Source organism: Equus caballus, chromosome 16, assembly GCF_041296265.1.
Source record: "Equus caballus isolate H_3958 breed thoroughbred chromosome 16, TB-T2T, whole genome shotgun sequence".
In the NCBI taxonomy this organism is placed as follows: Eukaryota; Metazoa; Chordata; class Mammalia; order Perissodactyla; family Equidae; genus Equus; species Equus caballus.
The window spans coordinates 46890759-46912375 of NC_091699.1; the positions used below are offsets into that span (position 1 = coordinate 46890759).

A 21617-nucleotide genomic window follows, 5' to 3' on the forward strand; every position below is an offset into this window, starting at 1 on the left:
GGCACCTTCTGGGAGAAGTGAGGGGACATCAAGAGGGAGGCCAGCTTATTTATTCCACCCTAAGTAACCAAGAAGTCAGCCTGGCCCTCTGTCTCCTGCCAGCAGCCCAGGGTTGAAGACTGGGAGCGGGTGTCCTCGGCCGAGGTCAAGAGAGAGTATGGTGTTCATGAGCAGCAGTTCCTCCCCAGATGCTGCTCCTTGTCCATGGGACCACCACTCGAACACAAGAGCCAGCCTATGGCAGATGCTGGTGGGCGAGGGCGGGTGTCTTCTTGCTGGGGTTTGTGGAGGAAGCAGCACGGAAGGCTAGGTTGCAGTCACCCTACATGAGCTGGTGGTCCAAGACCGCCACCCACACCAGAGGCCTCTCGGGCCTCTGTGGCCTCTGTGTCTCTGTTTGATGGCAACTCTTCTTTTACTTCTGTCTTGGGGCATATGGTGTGACAATCCTTTTTGTCCACTGGCCGTCACAAAAAACATTTCAAAACCCTTGTGAGGTGGTGGTGGTTGGGGGTACCTGGCTGGACCTTTGCCAGCATAGTTGTCGTGGGCACAGGGGTCAAAGTTTAGGTGTTCAGGCTCCTCAGTGAGTCAGGTGGGGAGGCAGTGAGGAGAGTGGGGAGGTTGGACAGGCTGCAGGGGGCTGCAGAGTGAGTCACCAGGAGCTGTGGGATCTAAACACCATGGGCTCCTTTGTTGTGCCTTTTTTTTTTCACTTTCTTCATTGATGCTTTGCGCTTTGAAAGTAAAGAAACCAGGGACTATGGGTCCCTTGGGTCTAGAAGTTGGCAGGGGAGAGGCGGCGTGTGGTGAAATGACTGGGTGTAGGTCCGGCCCAGCTCAAGGGCCAAATGTGGCTGGGTCAGGAGGGAGAGTCGGGTGGGAGGCTAGGCTGTGTCCAGTGCTCTTGATGATCAGGCAGGATCATCTCACAAAAGATTCTGAGCAGATCCAGAGAGGGAGGAAGGACCTGGTTGAGCCCATGGGACATCCCTGCCAGTGGATCTGGCCTGGAGGCAGATTGAACAAGGGCCTCAGGTGGGTGGGCATCTCCATTGACCAAGGGCAGGTCGGACTCCACACCACTGAAGGCCCAGACAAGAGCTATTGCTCAGAGTCACACTCGGGAGTCACTGCAGAGGCCCTAGGCATTGCCTGTGGGAAGAAACAATTTGGCAACATCCCTGCCCTGAGCCAGTGAACAAATGGATTAAGAGTGACTAATTAAGTAAAAGGAGTAACCCAGAGCGAAGGCAGAACAGTCTCAAAGAACATGCATCACAGCTGATCACTGTCAGCGATAGAGACTCCCCGCAAGGCCTCAGGGTGGGGAAACTTTAGAATGTACTCCTTAATAACTGCTGGGCTGAAGAGAATCACAGTGGAAACTAGCTGTTTCCAAGTGAATGACGGTGAAAATATTACATATTGGAAACTTTTCGGATCTATCTAAGGTGGTAATCAGAGGCAAATTTGTAGCCTTAAATGAATTTCTTTAAAACCAAGAAAGATTGTAAATAACTGGATGAAGAGCTCAGTGCAGGAGGCTACAGAAAGAACATGGAGGAGGAGAAGACCTTCTCATTCTCAGTGTTTGAGGAGTGTGAGCAGTCTAGTGGGGCTGGAGCACTCCTGAGGGCGGAAGTGGGGCTGGGTTGTCTGGGGCCCCAAAGGCTGACCGAGGGATTAGGGACGATGATTGGCAGCAGTGGAGAGCCCATCTGGGTTCCAGTCCATGGTGGCTTTGGCCCGTAGTGGAGCCCGGGCCAGCCATTCTTGGGCTGTGCTCTGAGTGCCCTGGGCTGCTTGCATGGACCCTGGATAGAAGGGCAGGAGCCTTTGTGGCAGGCCACCCTTTCCAAGAAGACTGAGGTACCTGGTGCGGGAGCCAAGCAGTGCTGTTGGTACACGGGCACTGTTAGGAGGACTGTGGGCCTCACCCCCTTGAGATTCCCCTCCCACCGTACTTGTTGTTCCCGCCATCCCTGGAGTTTGCTGGGACTTGGACTCTGGGGAAAGCTCTTGCAATTTTTGTCAGGAGGGCTCCCAGTACCTACTGTCTGGCTCTGATCCCCCTGCTGAGCCATGGGCTGCTTGGCCTCCAGCATCTTGTCCCCAGCTTAGCATCTGGTGGTTGAGTGACAACAGGAAAGGAGACTGACCCACAAATATTTGTTTGGTTCCTTAGTTGCTGTGACTTCTTGGAAACCTGCCATTCCTCAACGAGCCAGATCTGGGCAGGCAAAGAGCCCGGCTTTTTTGACACACCATGTACTGGTTTTCTTCCCTTTTCTCTCTTCCCTCTTTGTTTTTCCTCAAAATGAACATAGTTTTATTTTGTTTATATAGTAATGTAGCAATGCCATATACTCATTGTTAAAAAATTCAAAATATGGGAAATTATAAAAATTTCCAAGAATCAAGTAAAAGTACCTGAAATTGCACCCGCCCCCCACCCCCGCCACCATAAGTCCTATAAACCTTGTTAACCCTTGATGACTATCTGCCTGGAAGAGATCTGAGTGACACCCCACCTGCCCTGGTCCTACACTCAGGCACTGCGCACGCAGCCCATAGTGCCTTGCACCTGGGATTTCATACTCACTGATGTAATTGGACATTGTTCCCCGTCAGTAAGAATGGATCTCCTTTGTCCTGTTGGATGGCTGTGCAGGACTCCCTGTGATTCCCATGCTCTTGGGGCCCCACCTGCGAGAGAAGGCATTGAGGGGCACAGACTGGAGGCTTTGTCTCTGGTCTCTCAGGCTGTGTTCTCCCCCTTGGACATGTTACCCTTAGGAAAGGTAAATGTACAAACTACTCTGTGAGGACTAAGTGGGTCAGTGCAGGCGAAGTGCTCCCAGCCAGCCTGAGTGCTCAGCGTTAGCTGGCCTTGTACTTACTTTCTTCTTCATCACCCCCAGTATGGGCACCTCAGAGAGGAGGAACTGTGGATAGATTCCAGAAGCATGGACAGACATGTTCCCTCCCTCCAGGGTGCTTAGGCCCAGGGGGCAGCTCTCAACCTGCCTATCTCTTCTGGGCGGGAAGAAGCTGGCCTTGCTCCACGACCACGGGTCCCTTTTCCAGCCCACAACTTGTCTGGTCTTTTCTGGCATCTAGTGGAAGGTGCTTCCCAGTGTTCTTCTTGTCCATGGTTCTGCCGCTTAGATCAGCCCCGGAGATACCTCGTATGGGCAGTTGGGGTTTTTGCTGCTCCTTGTGTTGGTCTGGAGGAACTGAGGTGGCCTTTGTGACAGTGGCCACACTATTGTCATATAGTAGAGAGCCTCTTTTATCTGATTTTGCTTGGGAAGTGTCAAATACTGCCACACTAAAGGTTTGGCTCAGAAGAAGAGATGGTTTGTGGTGTTGTGCTGAACAGATTCTTGCTCTGTGCATCTTTCTGCAGTGGATTTCAGGCATGTGGGGGAAGAGCCCTCCCTCTTTACTAGGAGATCATGCCCCCCCTGCCCCAGGCCTGGACATGCTCACTGGCCCTCAGTGTGCTGGCTGGCACAGGCCTGGCATCACCCTTTGGACAGTCGTGCAGACCTTCAGCACCTGGGAAGCCAGAGTGGGCACATCTCCTCCTAAGGTCCAAACATAAAGAAAGTGACATGCACATTAGAGAGACACATCCTGTTGCTTCTCTGCCCAGGCACCTTCCATAACCCCCTCCCCAGCCTCCTTCTTGCCCTGGTTCTGGCCTCTTGTGTCGCCTGGGCTCCCTGACTGTGCCCTTCCTCTGCTCATTGGCTCCTCCTTGAGGCTCCATACTTCTCTGGTCCGTTGCAGGGTGATATAGGGGAGGAGATGGCTTGGGTCAGGAGGACCAAGTTTTGACCCCGTTGCTGGGATAAGTCAGTGCACCTCTCTGACCTCTGGCTCCTCCTTGGGAAGTGGAGACAGTGATGCCAGCCCAGCAGGGCTGCCAGCAGGTACTGTCCTGTTCATTCCTCTCTGCCCACCTGTGGCCCCATGTGGCCTGGCCTTTGACCTGTGAGTGGTGTTTGGGAACAGAGGTCTCAGCAGTGGTGCTCATACCTGGGTACCACAGGTTCCTTGGCCAAAGGCTGAGGAGGAGCATGGGCTGAATGAGGCCCCCAGCCCTTTGCCCTCCGGCTGCCGCTCTCATTCAGGAGCTTCTGGTTTTCTTCCTGTGTGTTTAGAGTCTGGAGTGACCTTTGGTGTTTCTTCTTTTCTGTTTGCTCCCGTAGGGTCCAGCCACCACTGTTGCCTTTTCAAGAACAGGGGAGTATTTTGCTTCTGGAGGTTCTGATGAACAAGTAAGTAAAGCATGGTCTGAGGAATCTCCGCTGATACTGATCAGAACAGAAGAGGGGGCCAGGGCATCTTAGGGGTGGGCTGGGTTTCACCAGCTTCCTTGGTGGCTTTCAGCGACCTTGAAGGCTGGATCTTGGGGTGAGGCACTCAGACCCTTGCCTCCCTAGCGCAGTCTCCTGCAGGAGCTGACCCTGTGGCAGCATCTCAAAACCCCCACTGCTCAAACCAGCATGGATTGGAAGGAGTCTGTACAGTCATTGCCGTGAAAAAGTTAAAACAAAGCTTTTTAGTAACTTCTTTTTCCTGATTATAAATGAGTAATTAGGTAGCAATTATTGGATCCTTGCTGTGGCCTGGTAATGTGGGCAACGTGGCAAGAGCTTCATAACTCCTTTAATCCTCATGGCAACCCTGTGGGCCAGCCCTCTCATCACTTCGTTCTGTAGACAGGGACACTGCATCTTAGCAGATGCAGAGCTAGTGGCTTCCCCAGAGCCTCCGCTTTGACATTTGTCACCCTTTGCTCCTTGACCTGCTTTGTTATGCTCCTTGAAGTGTCATTTTCAAATTCCATGGCTTCAGGGAGAGGACTTGAGTGAGGAGGTCCTGTCCCACCTTGTCACCGTTTGTGCTGAGGCTTTCCGCCTGTTAGCCTGGCGCACCCTGCCTAGTCTGCTAAGCACCGATGACCTGTCTCCTGGTGGGCACCTTGCCCCCAGGCTCTGCCCCAGAGCCTGGCACCTGGAGCTTCAGGGGCATTGAAGAGTCCACCCGTCGGAAATCTTTCTCCAGGTTCCCCATGCAGTACTGCTTGTCCAGAGAGCTGCACTCCCCTCAGACAGAGAGGAAAGGGTGGCTGCTCTGAGCTGCTGTTGACCTGGAGTGTTGTCCAGAATGTTCAGACTCTTTTTTTTTTTTTTTTTTTTTTTTTTTGAGATTTTATTTTTTTTCCTTTTTCTCCCCAAAGCCCCCCGGTACATAGTTGTATATTTTACTTGTGAGTCCTTCTAGATGTGGCATGTGGGATGCTGCCTCAGCATGGTTTGATGAGTAGTGCCATGTCCGCACCCAGGATTCGAACCAACGAAACACTGGGCCACCTGCAGCAGAGCACACAAACTTAACCACTCGGCCACGGGGCCAGCCCCAAGAATGTTCAGACTCTTGATGCCAGCCTCACAGCTCTGACTGCTCAGCCCAGGAAAGCCCTATTGGCCTCTCAGGCAGCCCCAGCCCCAGCCAAATGGAGCGATTTTGGTTGAGTCTCTGTCAGTAAAGCAGAGGGTGGTTAGAGTCTCTTTTAGCACAGTCTGGGGAGGAGGCGGCCGGCATCTCCCCACACCAGCGCCACTTCCTGTGCTAACCGGCCAAGGAAGGAGCACAGCCAAGGGGACGCCTGAGCCGTCCCTCGGCATGGAGGCCTGGCTCATTGCTTAGAAGACTAGGGAAACTACTACAGGAAATTCACATTGTAAATAAAGTCACAGTAAAAGAAATTCTCACAGTATGAGAGGCAACCTGTAGAAAGTGGGGCTTCTGCCCACTCTAGCCTCTCCTTAGGCAGCCACTGCTGTCAGCTCCCTAGCTGCCTCCTTTTTTTTTTTTTAAGATTTTTTTCTTTCTTTTTTTTTTTTGAGGAAGATTAACCCTGAGTGAACATCTGATGCTAGTCCTCCTCTTTTCGCTGAGGAAGATTGGCCCTGAGCTAACTTCTGTGCCCATCTTCCTCTACTTTATATGCAGGACGTCTGCCACAGTGTGGCTTAATAAGCGGTGTGTAGGTCCATGCCCAGGATAGGAACTGGTGAACCCTGGGCCACCGAAGTGGAGCGTACAAAGTTAACTGCTATGCCATCAGGCCTGCCTCCCTGGCTGCCCTTAAGAAAGTCTTCTCTGACAGCCTTTTTGGAGTGACATTTGACATCATCTCTTCACATTCATGATAGCCATGCCACTCCTAGAAATTTATTCAGCAGTTAGACTTGTAGTTACACAAAGACCCTACAAACAAGGGTGTAAGTGAGTCAGTGTTCTGTTTGTAAAGAGGACTAATGAGCCGTAGGTGCCACCAGTTGGGGGCAGTCATTAGTGGTGCTGCTCTGGGAGTGACAAGGAGCCTCCCAAAGAACCAGGCTCGTGGCTGTGTCCTGACGGGGAAAGCGTCCAGGGCATGCTGAATTTTTGTCTAAGGTGGATATGGTGGTTTTTCTGTGGTCTCAGTTGACCACTAGCCATGCTCCACAATTCCTCCCCTCCTGGAAGTGGCCCTGGAAGAGCACAGCCCCGCAGGTTGACACCCTCCAGCAGGGAGCGCTCTCGCTCCCCAGCAGGGCCACTCCTTCAGCCTTTAGGAGGAGCCTAGGACATGAAGATCTGAGTGGGACAGGAGATAATGTCAGTGTCTGTGCAGAGCTGGCTCCTGTGAGCCTTACCAGAGCCCTTTTCACAGAGAAGGAACCTGAGCCGCAGAGAGATTGTGTACTTGCCTAGAGCCATACTCTGAGGGGTGGAGCCAGGATCTTAACCCCAGTGGTCTGACCTGGTGTCTGTATCTTAACCACTTCTCACAGTGTAACAGGCCAGGCTGCCACCCTCAGGAGCTTCTGTTTCAGTGGGGAAACAGATATGATAAACTAGGAAAAAGGACAAAGAGATTTAAAAAACTACTGACTCTGATGCTATGAAGGAAAGAAATAGAAGACTCTGATAAAAGTACATAGGAGGCCAGGGAAGCCCTCTCTGAGAAGGTGGTATAGAAGGGGACTCTTCAGTCTGAGGAAACAGCTACGCCGAGCTTGGGCCTGGGACAGCCCAGACAGAGGGACCAGCAAGTGCAAAGGGCTGGTGGTGGCACACAGTGATTCTTCATCCTGATGGTACGTCCAGGTCATCTTGAGGCCTGTCTAAAAACCCTGCTCTTTGGGAGGTGGAGCAGGTCCCAGAGTTGAACTGGGGTATCAGGAGGGGACTGCTATCCCACCACTGGCCCAGACCTTTGGGGGTGGCTTCCGGGCGCATTTTCTCCATGAAGAAGGACTGGCAAGGGGTTTTTCTCCCCTGATTCTGTGTGCTTCTTGATCTTGGCAGGTGATGGTTTGGAAGAGTAACTTTGATGTTGTCGATTATGGAGAAATCATAAAAGTGCAGAGGCCCCCAACTATGCTAGCCAGCTCCTCTGGGAATCTGGTAAGTGGCTCGGCAGGCACGTCAGAGCCCTGTAACTCTGGTGGACTGTGTCATGGTGAATAACATTGGACTCGGAGACCATCAGGGGCTGGAGGCTTGGGCCAGTCATGGGGAAGGTACCCTAGTAAGATCTTGTCATTTGCCAAATAATACTTTGGCATTTGTGGTGCTTTGTTTCAAATGAAGAATGACCAAACAAGATGTGAAGAGGCTGGTAGAGTAGACCGCTGGGTGCCTAGGTCTCGCACCATTTGGTGTGGGGGTGTTTCCATGGCGTGTGCTGCTGGTTGGTTGGGGCCTGAGGAAAGGAAGGACCTGTCCCATGCCAAGCCCCAGGCCATAGGACCCCATGTAGGGTTCCTCGAGGGTGTGGGGCCTGAAGCCACAGCTGGGACGGATGGGAAAGGCCCCAGCCCTGTTGCTCTCACTTCCTTTTTTTTTTAACCATGGAAAGGAAGTTCCTTGGCCACAAACCATTTTTAGTACCTTTGTTGGTAAAGGGGCATTCAGTGTTCCTGAATTAAAATAGTTAACAATACTTTTTGATAAATATTTGTGGAAAGAAATTGATAACTGATATGGTCTCTTTGAATGAGGTCACATTCAGCTTTGGCTGAAATACAGATTATAGCCAAGGATGTGGAGCCCCAAGGGTTTTAAACTCTGGTGGCTGCAGGCTGTTTAAATCTCTCCCTCCTGGACCTTAGAGGCAGCATGGCCTCTCCCCACACGGAAACTGGCCTGAACAACAGGAAGCGGCTTGCCCAAGGGCCCCAGTGAGTCAAGGTTGGCCCAGAATAGAACCAGGAAGCCTCTGAGTCTATCTCAGGGCTTTCTTTGGCTCCAGCAGAGGGACACACACACACACACACACACACGTCCTGTCCTGTGTGTTGGGGCTACCTCTAGGAATGAGTGAGGTCGAGATTTAAAGCTTTTCTTCTAAGAGTTGCTCTTGGCTGAGAGGTTTTCTCCCTCCGCATTTGCTAATGAGTGGCTGGTTCTCAGCTTTTGGGTTTGTTGGGGCATGACTGGGTTGCACGGTGGTCTGCTTGCTCCCATTTTATCTTCCACCTAGAAGGGCATTTTCCAGGGGCTGGCCCGGTGGCGCAGCGGTTAAGTTTGCATGTTCCGCTTCAGCAGCCCAGGGTTCGCCAGTTCAGATCCTGGGTGCAGACCTACGCACAACTTGTCAAACCATGCTGTGGCAGGCGTCCCACATATAAAGTAGAGGAAGATGGGCACAGATGTTAGCTCAGGGCCAGTCTTCCTCAGCAAAAAGAGGAGGATTGGCATCAGATGTTAGCTCAGGGCTAATCTTCCTCCAAAAAAAAAAAAAAAAGCATTTTCCAAACTGCAAGGTTGGGATCCTCTGGGGTCCATGCCCTCTCCCCTACAGCTCCCCGTCTGTTGGGCATTGATGGTGAGCCAGGCCCAGCCAAGGTCTTTGGATGTGCTGCCCTGTTTATTCCTTCCCTCATCAAATGAGTGGGTAAAGTCACTGCTCACATTCACAGATGAGACACCTGCCCCGGGCCCACCATGCTGGCCCCTCTGAGCTAGGCCGACCAAGCTAGAAGCTGCAAGTGGAAACTGCAGAGGGCTGCCTGGCAGCTCTTCCCCAACCCAGGGGAGGGCGCTGCTACCTGTCTCTTGGGAATGGTTACTAATCATCAGCAAGGGGAGAATCCCATGCTCCTTGTGGTTATTAGGAAATTAACTTGGACAGGCTACCTCTTGTCTCTTCAGTCCTGCTCAGATATGGGGTGTGGGACACCCTGCTTTCTGAGCTTGGGGCCTCATAATCTAGCATGAGGGCTTGTGGGTAGGGAAGCCAGCAGGACATGGCAGGATAGGGTATAGGTGGGTGAACAGTTCAACAGTGCTCAGGAAAACCCTTTGTTCTCATATTACCTTCAGGCCCACGGTGGAGCTGTTGTCACAGCTCTGCCCAGTGGGCATCACCACGTGGGGCTCAAATAGGGGAGAGGTGTGGGCTCTGGGGTCTGAACCCTGGCTGTGTGGTCCCAGGCGAAGCACCCACTCTTCCTAAGCCTCCGTTTCCACAATGGGCCCTGAATACCCCCAGAAGCAGGCTCTGAGGACCTCGTGTGATGTAGGTGAGCTCTGCTAATTCGTGAAGTGACTTGACTTGCTAATCCTAAAATCAGTCTTTGTTTAGGGCTTTTTCCTTATCTGTCACAAGCCCCTTTGAGAGTCTGAGTTGGTGTATAGGCCCTCTTCCAGACACACACCCACCCGACATGCCCTCCATGTGGTGTACGCTTCTAGGAGCGTCTCTCATTTCAGGACTCCCAGGCCACGAGGAAAGCTAGTGGTATTTTTTGTTAGTTTTATTTTATATACATAACATAAAATTTACCATTTTACCCATTTTTAAGTGTACAGTTGAGTGGCATAAAGTATATTCACATCATTGTGCAGCTATCACCACCATCATACCCAGAATTTTTTCATCTTCCTAAACTGAGGTGAGTTGGTATAACACTGCTCAGTGGTTAGATTTTCCCCTGAGGTGGGAAGGGAAGCTGGTGAATGTGGTCTCGCCCTCCCTGCCCAAGGGCTTCCCTGGTGCTGAGATAGTACCTGGTGACTGATTCTGTGGCTGGCCAGGGTATGTCAGCTCCTCAGGGAGCCCGGGAGCTCTGCAGCCACGTGCCAGAAGCTGGTGAGTCCGATGAGCCCCTGCCCTGCCAGTTCTTGTCTCTATACCATCCTTCCAGTAACCCAGGGGTTCTCAACCTTAGTACTGTTGATCCTTTGGAACTGAGATAAATCCTTGTTATGGGGCGGTCCTCTGCATTGTAGGATGTTACGGAGCATCCCCGGCCTCTACTCCCTGGCTGCCAGTAGCATCCCCCAAGCCCTAGAGGTGACAACCAAAAATGTCTTCAGGCATTGCCAAATGTCTCCTGGGGGGCAGAATTGCCCCCAGTTGAGAAGCACTACAGTCACTCCTGCCTCAAGAGTGAGCCCAGAAAGGAGGCTGATGTAGCAGCGGGAGGAGTGTGAGCAAGTAGGCAGGGCTGTATTAGGGGCAGAGGAGCTTGGGGGTGACGCTAAGGACGGGCTCCCCACAGCAGCTGTGGCCCAGGTCTCTCAGCCTGAGTATCTAACACAAGCGCATTTTTTTTTTTAATTAATGTTATGATAGATTACAACCTTGTGAGATTTCAGTTGTACATTTTTGTTAGTCATGTTGTGGGTACACCACTTCCCCCTTTGTGCCCTCCCCCCAGCCCCCTTTTCCCTGGTAACCACCGATCAGATCTCCTTATCAATATACTAACTTCCACCTAAGAGTGGAGTCATATAGAGTTCGTCTTTCTCTGACTGGCTTATTTCGCTTAACATAATACCCTCGAGGTCCATCCACGTTGCTGTGAATGGGCCAATTTTGTCTTTTTTTATGGCTGAGTAGTAGTCCATTGTAACAGAAGCGCATTTTGTAGAAATGTTTGGCTTGTCAAACTTTGGAATCTTCCAGAGGTGCTGGTAAACAACAAAAAAAAAGACCTTTAGCAACTTGGTTTTCTTCACTTACAATTGGAGTGTGTTCCTACTCCTCCTGCCTGCCTGCTTTCCTGGCTCTGAGATAGTACCTGGTGAGTGGTTTGGTGGCTGGCCCTGGTGGCTTGGCTTCTCAAAGAGCCCATGAGCAGCACTGCCATGCTCCAGAGCCCTCAAATGTGATGATCCCTCCCCCTCCAGCTCTGTCTACACACTGGGCCTTGGGCCCTAAAGCCACATGAGTCACACCTGGGCATTTGAGGATTTTAGGAAGCCCTTCGGGCCAGGTGCTAGGTCTTAAATTCCTGACCATGGCCTGTTGGAGTGTGGCAGTTTAAAGCCAGAGGGACAGACCGTGGCAAGGGCAGTCCTGTGAGCCCATGATAGCCCCTCTGCCCTGGAAAACCCTCTGCCCTGGAAAACCCCCTGCCCAGGACCCCTGCTCTGACTTTGGCAGTCAACTCTTGCTCTCGCAATGAAGGCTGTCCTTGAGCCCACTCTGAACAAAGCTCTGTTCACTGCCGGAGCTATTTTCAACCCCTGGTTGAAATTCACAGTTTATTTATAGGCACATTTCATGTTGAAAAGCAAAAGCCATTTCCCAGCCCTTCAGAATGAGAATAATGGGCTCCATTTTCCCTCTATTCTTGGCCGAGTTGTGATGAGGAGGGATTTTAGGGCTGTGCTAGGGAGCTTTCTCTGCTTAGAAGGCTCTGGAGTAGGGACTCCAGCCCATGCGCTGGGCTGAGTGGAGGGCAGCTCCACATTCTGCCCCGTGACGCGCTGCAAGGCTGGGGAAGGTTGGAGATTTCCAGCAGATGAGTGCCTCCCAGAGGGGCTTGTGGGGGCCCCCAGGAACCGTCTGCAGAGGTGCTTGTGCTGGTGCTTTCAAGGATCTAGCATTTAGCTCTGTTCTCTGCTGCAGCCCTAGTCACCTCGCCCACTCTGCACTCATCCTTACAGATTCTCACTCCCTCCTGCTGTCTGTGCTTTGGGGCCTGACCCCGAGGCGCGAGGACCACTGTGTCTTGGCTGACCTTGGATTTGACACCTGCCCTCAAAGTCCCAGCCGCCATAGGACTGATTTCTGCCTCAACCACAGAAGCAGTTTAAAACTTCTTTTAATAGCAAAGATGCATTTATTCTGATTTATTCTTGCCCTCCCTCCAAACATCTGAGAGCCCATTATGCAATTGGGAAGGAAGGTTGTGCTGGGCGGAGTGGGAGGGGAAGAATGCAGAATTCTAGGTAATTCAGTAAAACAGAAAAACCACTTCCTGAGTTCTCAGGGCTGGCTGCCCTCCAGTTCAGAGAGTAACCTTGAGTTCCAGGGCTGAGGCTTGTCTACGCTCACCTCAAATGGGGAGATGCCAGGTCCTCCTTCGTGAGATTTCACGAAGTGGTACATGCCAAGCAGGCACTTGGAACCGTGCCTGGCATATAGCAAGTGCTCACCAAGCTTTAGCTATTTTTAAAGTGTTCCTTTTCTTTCCTCTGTCCGACTGAGAGCTAGATGAGCCTCCTGCCCAGTCAGGGTGATTGGGTATTCAAAACCTGCTGGGGTGAGGGACAGCAGGCAAGAGCGGGGCCATTCTGCCTGGGGTAATTTTCGATGTTGACTCTACTCTGCAGGCTGTCTTTGGGAGGTCCAGTGAGGGTTGTAGACCCTTACAGGCATCTGTTGTGCCTCTTGATGAGAGACCCAAGTCCTCTTTGCTCCTAGACGAAAGCAAATCCATGAGGTGGTGGAAACAGGCCTCTTTTTCTTCTCTGTCTCCGTGACTCCTCAGGGCAAGGTGCCTAGGCCTCCCAGAGCCTCAATACTAGAACTGTCCCCAGGAAAAGCAGGCGGGGTTAGCTGAGGGTCTCTTACCTGAGGCCTCAGGCTTCCCTGAGGATGGCCTGTTTCTTCTTCCTAGTCCTTCTGGTTCTGAGGGTGGAGCCCTAGCCACCTCTTGTGCCCTCGCTGCAGCTCCCACATTTCTCTTTTGGGGCGCTGCACAGGCATGGCCTTGACTTAAAGGTTCTTGGGCCCCGATTCCTGGCCCAGAGAGTCTTGGCACTGGATCTTGCCCCACACTGAGGATCTGAGGGTCCCAGGTGGTGGTTGCTCAAGGTCTGCGTTCTTGCCCAGGCACCTAGCCTGATGAGTCATAGGATTGAGGTCAGGGCTGGGGCCCATTTCCACCTGCCTCATAGATTTGCTTTCTTGCTTGGGAACATGAAAGACTTGAGTCTCTTACTGAGAATACAAATTTCTAGCTGGTGTTTGCTTTCTGTAGTGAAGAGAAGTGTAGGTTTGAGGGGACGCTTGGCAGATGGGGCATTATACTGTTTAGAGAGGAGTAAACCCCAGATTTATGTGTCTGAGAGAGGAGCCTTTCCTTTCTCCACTTGACCCCAATTCTGGCTCCAAATTTTCCAAGGTGGTTAGAGGGGGCTCTTGGCTGCAGATGAGTCAGAAGATGCCCAGGCACTTACTCATCTTGGAAAAGTGTTAGTTTCATGAGGCCCAGACTCCCAGCACAGCGGCTGCTCCTGCCCTTGGGCTCTGGGCTTCTGTAACGGGGGCCTCTCGCTCTGCTCGCACCCTCTGGCTGAATAGCCGGCCTTGTCCACAGACTCCTTCATCCATGTGAATGAGAGCCTGATGGGAAACATGGGAAAGCAGACTGTCTCCCAAGGGGTACCTTCCCACCTGGTTTGGCTGTTGTGGGGCCTGGCAGGACCTGGGCTTTGTAGGCTGACTTGGGAAAAGTAGGAATTATGTTTTCACATTTCCTGAGACTTACCAGCTGGTACATCTCTGTGTGGCTCCTGTGGGATAGTTCATTCCTGCCCCCCTATGCTGCACAGAGGAGAAACCTGGGCCCAGAGGTCATCTGCTGGTGAGTGGCCCAGGCCCCAATCAAGCCCGTGTCCCTGGGATTGAGGTGCAGGTCTCGGCCCTTGTGTTAGCAAAACTGAGAGACCTTGACTGGAAAAGAGCAAGAAGGATTCTCCCCATTTCTCAGTGGGAAATAAGAATCCAGCCTCCTCAGTCTTTGGGACAGATACCCAAGCCCAGCATGGGACAGACTCTGGTGACTCAGAAACACGACTGTTTGTCCCCTTTGTGTGTGCGCACGTGTGTAGACCCCTGGCAGCACTGCCTTAGGGCCTCTGGTGTCTGCATACTCATCGCTTGAAATTTACCTCCCCGGTGCTCATCCCTGTTATTCCCCCCACCAAGACCTCTAGGTTCCTGTTCTGTGGGGCATCATCTCCAGATCAGCTGGGGTGGCTGGGGCTGGATATAGTACAGGGGAGCCATAGGAGACCTGGCTGGCCGGGTACCTTCCTGGGATAGGGATGGTAATCTTCCAAGGATGGCTATCCTGGAAAGAATTCTCAGGCAGACCTGCTAGAGAGGTGGATGATACTGGAAACTTCTGGTCCTGGGAGCCCCTTTAAGAACTTGTTTGGCAGTAAGAGCTCTGTTGTCCCTGTGTGCTGGTCCAAGACGAAGCTGGGGCCTGGCCTGATGTGGCACATCACTTCTGTCACCTCAGGCAGGTCATCTTGATTCTCTGTCCCCTGATTTTTCCCCATCAGCCCCATTACATCCTTCGGGCATTTTCCGTTTTACGGCTCACTCTGCAAAAGACTGTCCTGTGGGGGCTGGGGCAGGGTGGCCGCAGCAGCCTTTGCTACTCTGGGTGGCAGAGGCCCACAGACAAGATGCCTCACTTCACACTCAGGTTGCATTTTCCCCGCCTTTTACCTGAATGGAAGTCATGGAAAGTGCTCTGGGTTTCTTAGTTTCAGTGAAAAACAGAAGAGACTAGAAATAAAGAAGATTCAACATTTATTACCAAACTACAATTTTTAAAGAAAGTTTCCTGCTTGAAACAGCATCCTTGGACAGTGGCTGGTGGGTAAGGTGTCTGTACAAAGTCTAGGAGCTCCAAAGACTGATTCTCCTGGCAGAGTGGCCCCCCAGGCCCAGGGATCAGGATGGGGAGGCGGGCCCTTCCCTCAGGGTCTGACCCATGTGTCAGCTACTAGGAAGCAGGCAGGAGCCTCTCTCCTTTTCCTTCTGGAGGCCACAATTGACTACTGGGAGGAGGGTGGGGCTACTACCAGACGCATGTAAAATAAGTTCTGTGTTTACCAGAAGGGAGGAGTTGCTTTTGACAGGAATAAGGATGATGTTTGCAGAAATACATCAGGAGGAGTTAACTGGGCTTCCAGGCAGTGTAGTGAGGAGACAGGCCTTTTAACATTTGGCACTTAGCGCAGTAAGCCTCTTGCAGTGGTTCTCAAACTTTAGTGTGCATCAGAATCACACTGAGGGCTTGTTAAGACACAGCTTGCCCCATCCGCAGTGTCTGAGTCAGTAAGGAGTTAGCATTTCTCACATTTCTAGGTGATGCTGATGCTGCTGGTCCAGGGCCCCAGTCACTGGTCTATTGGAAAACAGTCTAGCTCATTATGACCATGGCATTCTGGGCAGGGAGGTGAGGGGAAGGAGAGAGTCTCTGTTCATCTTGGGAAGTTTCTATAGCTCATGGGGTCTCCAGCTTTGGAGAACTGGTGTCCCTTTCAGCACAATCTGGAGAATTGTATAGTCTGCCTCTTTCCAGGGGACGAAAAGGGGTGTGGCCTTGGTTCTAATCTCAGTGCAGTGTTAAAAGAGATCCCACTGCTGCCCAGTGAGCTCTTTAAACCCAAAGGCACCCAGTGGGCTCTGTTTACAACCAGGAATACAGATGTGTGGTTTTATTACCAGCTAAGGGCATCAATTAGAGGGAGGATGGGACCCAGCGCTGTCCTCCGCTGGCCTGTCATCCTGTCTCGGCTCCTGTCCTGTGTGTTATTGTTGCTGCATTAGTCCAGTCACCTGTTCTTCACATTCTCCAGGCCACCAGCCTCCTGCCTTGTCCTCAGGGTCCCTGCCTCCCACCTCTTGCCCCACAGATGTGGGTGCCTAGGTCAGCTCCCATCCTCCTGAGCCTGCTGGGCCTTTAGGGAAGCTGGCAGGTGAGTCTCTTGACAACTGAGCTTGAGATGGCCTGGGTACTTGCGGCTCAACATTTAAACCCTCAAGTGAAGGTCTTCTTTGCAAAGCCTTTTGGGGAAGTGTCTCCAGGTAGCAAGAGCAGGAACAAGCCCCGAAACAGCAATGACAGCAGTGGCAGCAAGAGGATGGGGCTGTGGGATGGGACAGAAGCTGAACTTCCTTCTCTGAGCTGCCCCTTTGAGGGGCTGATGGTAGTTTCTTGCCACTGGAAAACTCCCATCCATTCCACAAGCGGGTAGGTCCCTATCTGGAGTGGAGTGGCATAACTCTTAAGAAGGAAGGAGGTCTATTTAATGACTTAAACCAACAGGAGGTGTAGTCTCAGAAATCCAGGGCAAGGTGTATTAAGACATTCACAGTGTCATGAAGATGAAAGACCCTGACTCTGGGATCCACATGAAGCCTGGAGGCCATTATGTCCAGTTCTACATGCATAGGGACACACCCAGTGCATAAACCTGGGCACACACACACCTTTGAGAACTCTGTTATCTCTTTCAAGGGTCTTAGAACTATTTTGGGTTTTCCTTTCCCCTTGTGGTCAAAGTGTAAGTTCAAGTTCAGTGGAGAGTCCATAGCTGCACTTGGGAAAATGAGCCCAAATCACAGAATAGTGGGCAGTGGGGTCCTGACATTGCGATGCTTTACTACAAGGCACACATGGCTTGGGCAGGGGCAGGCTGCATGCTTCAGAGCGCCTTTTGTTTCAGGGGCCACTGCTGTGACACTGGCATTTTGCTAACAGTGATGACAAGCAGCTACAGCTCTGTCAGGCCAGGCTGACAAGTCCCCTCTCCACAGGAGAGCCAACAGAGCCCATGTATGTGGTGCAAAGCAGAGGCTGGGCAGGAACGGAGGCCATTGGCATCTGAGGGTCTTTCTTTCTTTTGGTTCCATGCTATTTTTTTCAAACTCAGAAACCTGAAAATGAAAGAAATGAGTCACAAGTGGAAATAGACCCAGTTACTCAAGTCTGACATGATTCTTTGGGGTGCATCCTGTTTCCTGGCAGAGCTACACTCATCCTTTTTGTCTCTTTCCAGAGGGCACCTCCTCCATGCAGCCTTCCCTGGCACACTAGCAGGTTGTGAATTCTTGCTCTACCTACCCCAAGCACTATCCCTGCTGGAGTAGCCCTCTCTCCTATACTCAGTTATTTGCAGGCCTAACTTGTCTCCCTGGAGGGCTGGGGCCTTGGCCTCCCTGTGGCGCTCAGCATGTCTGGAACACAGAATGCTCAGGAAATCAGAGTTCAGTGGACACATGCCAGTCTGTGGGCAGCACGGGTTGAGTGTGTGAGGCTAGAGGCAGGCTCTGGCTCTTTCGTTTTGGCATTTTTGATGGTCCCAGGATAAATGAAGGAAACCTCTTTCTGGGCTGATTTGTCAGTTTGAGAGCAGGTGGCATGAGGTGGTATAAACAGTGACTAGGCCATGGAGGGTGGTAGAATCTGCATGTCTGGACTAGAAGTTTCAGTTCTTTTCTATTTCAATGGAAAAAAAGCCCTTTGCAGCTTATATTTTCCAGATTGGATGGCAGCATTGCCCATGTGGTGTAAGGGTGTTGGATATGCTTGTGTTTATGTTCTCATTGGTTACCATGGAAAAAATCAGAATAGATGGTTTCCATGGAGATTATCTTAAAATTAGTTTCTTTGGAGGTCCGGACATTGCTGCAGGGTTCACTGCATGCTCTTGATGCCATCGGGGGCTTTCTCTGTGGCAATGCCAAAGGCTGGTCTGAACATTCATGGATTCAGATGAATCTGCCTTCTATGCTTGAAAATGTCAGGACACCAGAGTGAAGGCGATCCTGTGCCTCATCTTCCTCCTGGGGTCCCACTTGCCTGGTCTCAGTTCCACAGCTCATTCTAGTCACCTGGGAGCTTTTTTTTCTTAATTAAAACAAAACACCTTTGTATTGTGGTAATTTTCAAGCTAGCACAAAAAGTTGAGAGGTAATAGAATGAACTCCATGTACCCTTCACCTAGCTTCAGCGTTTTGCCAATCTTATTTTGTTTATCTACCCTGACATTTTTTTTTAGAAAAGTTGGAGTATTTTTGTTTAATCCCAGATACATTATTTTACCCTAAATAAAGACTTTTCTTGGTTATATAACTGCAGTGCTCTTATCACATCCCACAAAATTAATAATTCCTTAATATCAAATGCCTAGTCCATATTCACATTTTTCCTCATTGTGTCAAGAATGTTGTTTTGTGCTTTTTGTTCAAATAAGGCCGTGGGAGGCTTTGAGAAAACCCACATCTCCCCTCCCCACCATGGTTCTGGTACATGGAGAGATTGAGCAGGCTTGGCTTAGAGCCAGCTGCAGTCAGGCTGGGGGCAGGAGGAGCTTTGGGGTTCCCCCCTCCCACTGTCCTCAGGGATAGTTGTGTAAGGGCCAGGACATCCTTGTTCCAGCCTGAAGCTGTGTCAGCGCAGGTGGGCCAGCTACCGCCAGCTGTCGTGGGGCAGGCATCCGCTGGGGGGCGCTGTCCGTCTTTGTAGCCTGCTGGAGGAGGGAGGGGGAGAGGTGATGTAACCTTGGTTCACAGAAGCTGTATGCAACTTTGTTTTCCAGGAAACGGAGGCTGTGAGACCCCGTGGGGTGCAACCTCCCTGGACTCTTCCCTGGGCAGCATGGGGCTGAGGGCTCTGGCCCACTTGAGCCCTGCTGCCTCTGTGCGGGTAGGCAGAACCAGTCTTGGTTATCTGTCTTGGCAGGCTTTGTTCATGTCCTGAGATGCTGCACAAAATATGAATTGCTGAGCTTGGGAGTGATGCCCGGGTGTGGTTGGTGCCTCTAACACTCTCCATTGAACTAAGTGCAAGGAGAGTTTAAAATAGCCAGCCTTTGTTCCCGAGGTTTTAAAAATTCAACTCCAGTAGTTACAATGAGCTGTCTTCAAGTGGATCTATAAATAAACCGCTACTGTTCCTCTTTGTCACCGAGAGCTTCGGCGTCTTCCAGAGACGTCGGCTCTGCCGCTCATCTTCATTAGATGCCTCTCATCTGTGGGGCAGCTGCAGCCATCAGCAAGCTAGGCTGACACACAGAGCTTGTAATGACAGAAACACATTCCCTTTTAAAAAGCCACAGTCCCCCAAGATTAACTACATAGGGAAAGGTGTAACTTTGCATTGGAGAAACATGGCAGAGAGGTCAACATCACCATTGATCAAGGTCAAACGCCCCTAATAGTAAGTCCTCCTGTCTGCATGAGCTCTGTGATATCATGCACATGGCTTTCTTGATGTTTTTGTCAACAATGCATAACCTCAATCCAATCATGAGAAAACATCAGACAGACCCAAATTGAAGGACATTTGACAACATAACTGATTGGTGCTCTTCAAAAGTGTCAGGGTCCTGAAAGACAGGGAAAACTGAGGGACTGACACAGATTGCAGGAGACTAAGGAGAAATAACTAAGTGCAGCATGAGATCCTGGATAAGATTCTAGAACATCAGGATCCAAGGACATTACTAGAAAAACTTATGAAGCTCAAATGGGGTCCTTAGTTTAGTTGATGAAATTGTCCCGATGTTAATTTCCTGGTCTGATCATGGTACTAATGGTTATGTAAGATGTTAACACTGGGGGAGCCCAGGGGAGTGATATAAGGAAATTCTTTGTACTATTTTTTGCAACTTTTTTCTAAGTCTAAAATTAGTTCAAAGCAGTTTAATTAGAAAAAAAAAAACTACAGTCAACACGAGCTTTATCAGAAGCCTTGATCTCCCCTCCCAGGGTGCCTGGCGCTCAGGTGTGTGCAGGGTAGGTGTTTCTGCCTCAAGGTAGAGGGTCGTTAACCCTAGGGTGCTCAGCGATCAGCCTGGAGGGGTCCCTTGGTAACGTTTGTGGAAGTGAACTGAGCAAGAGCCAGCCCCAAAGGAAGCAAGTCGTATTTGGAGAGAGTTCTCTTATAAGGGTGTTGATCACCAGCATGGGGACTGCAGGGCAGTTTTGTCTGTTTGTCAGTATTGTTTCTGAGAATGCTCTAGAGGTGCGTCTGCTCCGGGAACTCCAGGGCAGACCCTCTGCAGACGCTCTCCAGCATGAGCGCTGGCCTGCTCCTCCTGAGGCTTCTGTGGGCTGTGTGGAGGACTCCACCACCCTGTCCTGCCTTGTTCCTTCTTGTCCATTTCCCTGACCCCCCCAGCTCTGCCTTGCTGCCTACCAGTGTGTGATGACCCAGAGGGCTTCACCCCCTAAAGGCCTGGGTTGTTTTCCTGGTCCCTCAGAACCCCTCCAGGGAGGAGGGCCAGGGTCTCTTCTGCGCTAAGGAAAGTTCTCACTGCATGGTGGTCCCTTTGCTTTCTCACGCCTCCACCAGTTTGCGTTGCTTAGCCTTCCTCTCCCCATTTCATCCTCATTCCTTTCTCCTCATAGCTTCCCTCACGTGGGTATGTCATTTCAGTAAGACAGACCTTCCAGCTCCACCTCTTTCTCCTGGGGGCAGATTTGGACATTAGAATGACTTTCCATTTCCTGCTTACCAAGGCACTCTTTTCACTCCTTTGAAAAATTTGACTTTATAAATCAGCCATCTTATGTTTGGGGAAATACTTAGAAACCCTTGGAGAGCCTGGCTGGGGAGTCAGTGGGAGATTGCTAGGGGTTGAGCCCAGGAGTGGCTGACATAGGTGTGGGGCCTCAGGCTTACTTTGGGCCCGCATGAGGAGCTGGGGGTTCCTTGGTTTGTGCATTTAGCATCTCCCACATGCCTGGCAGGCCAGCGGCCGACACAAGTGTAATAGAATGACAGAAACCCCTATGGTCCCTGCCTCAAAGGGACTACTCTCTGAGGAGAAGACTGTGAGATGAGAAAATGGGCCAAGCTGCCTGTGGTCCTGGGGTCTGGACGGCACAGGGTCTATGTGAGAAGGCATGGAATTCAGGGACAGGTCGGGCACATGGATCCCTCATCCTCCAGTTTAGACCCATCCTTCGACCCGTTCATAATTCTTGGTTCAAGGGGCACCCTGTCTGCTTCTCATTGGTAGGGGCCTGGGATCAAGGGGTGGCTCTGAAACCTAACTGATCCGTCATCATGGAGTGTCTGATTCAGTTCAGAGGCTGCTCTGCCACCCCAGGCCTGTGACCCTGAGCCTCTTGGTTCATGCACTCTGTGCACATAGATGATCAGCACCCCACCCTCCTTGGCAGCCTGGTGTAGGGAACGCCAAAGGCACCCTGCATACTCATCCTCTAGATAAACGCCAACAGCAGTAACCAAACCCCATCTTCATGCTCAGGCTGGCTTGGAAGAACATTGGCAAGATTGCCGAACAATTAGGTGATTTTAAGAAACCAGAATTCCTCTTGGGTTCAGGGCTATGTTTAGAACCAGAAGTTTCCTCTCTTGTTGACTCCAGGCCGGAACCCTAAATTATAGGGCAAACAAGGCTGTAGTATATCTAGTCCACAAATATGTGTAGGGAATATAGTACCAGGTTTCTTCTGAGCTTTGATTTGAGAAAACAGCCGTGCCTCTTTCCACTTGAGAAGCTGGAGATGAGGGGGAGCCCAAGTGAGCTCTGTC

The 21617-nt window shown here is 51.2% G+C and overlaps 1 protein-coding gene across 11 annotated transcripts in view; it reads left to right on the forward strand.

Moving 5' to 3' along the window:
* Nucleotides 1–21617, forward strand: part of POC1A (POC1 centriolar protein A) — a 95770-nt gene that overhangs the window by 44900 nt on the left and 29253 nt on the right. For 9 of the 11 annotated variants that reach the window (XM_070237498.1, XM_023620344.1, XM_023620339.2 and 6 more), the window contains exons 8-9: nt 4221–4289; nt 7375–7473. In XM_070237498.1, the coding sequence (XP_070093599.1) occupies nt 4221–4289; nt 7375–7473 (168 nt within the window). The remainder of the gene's footprint in view (nt 1–4220; nt 4290–7374; nt 7474–21617) is intronic. The other 2 variants (XM_023620342.2, XM_070237499.1) reach the window with 1 other exon arrangement.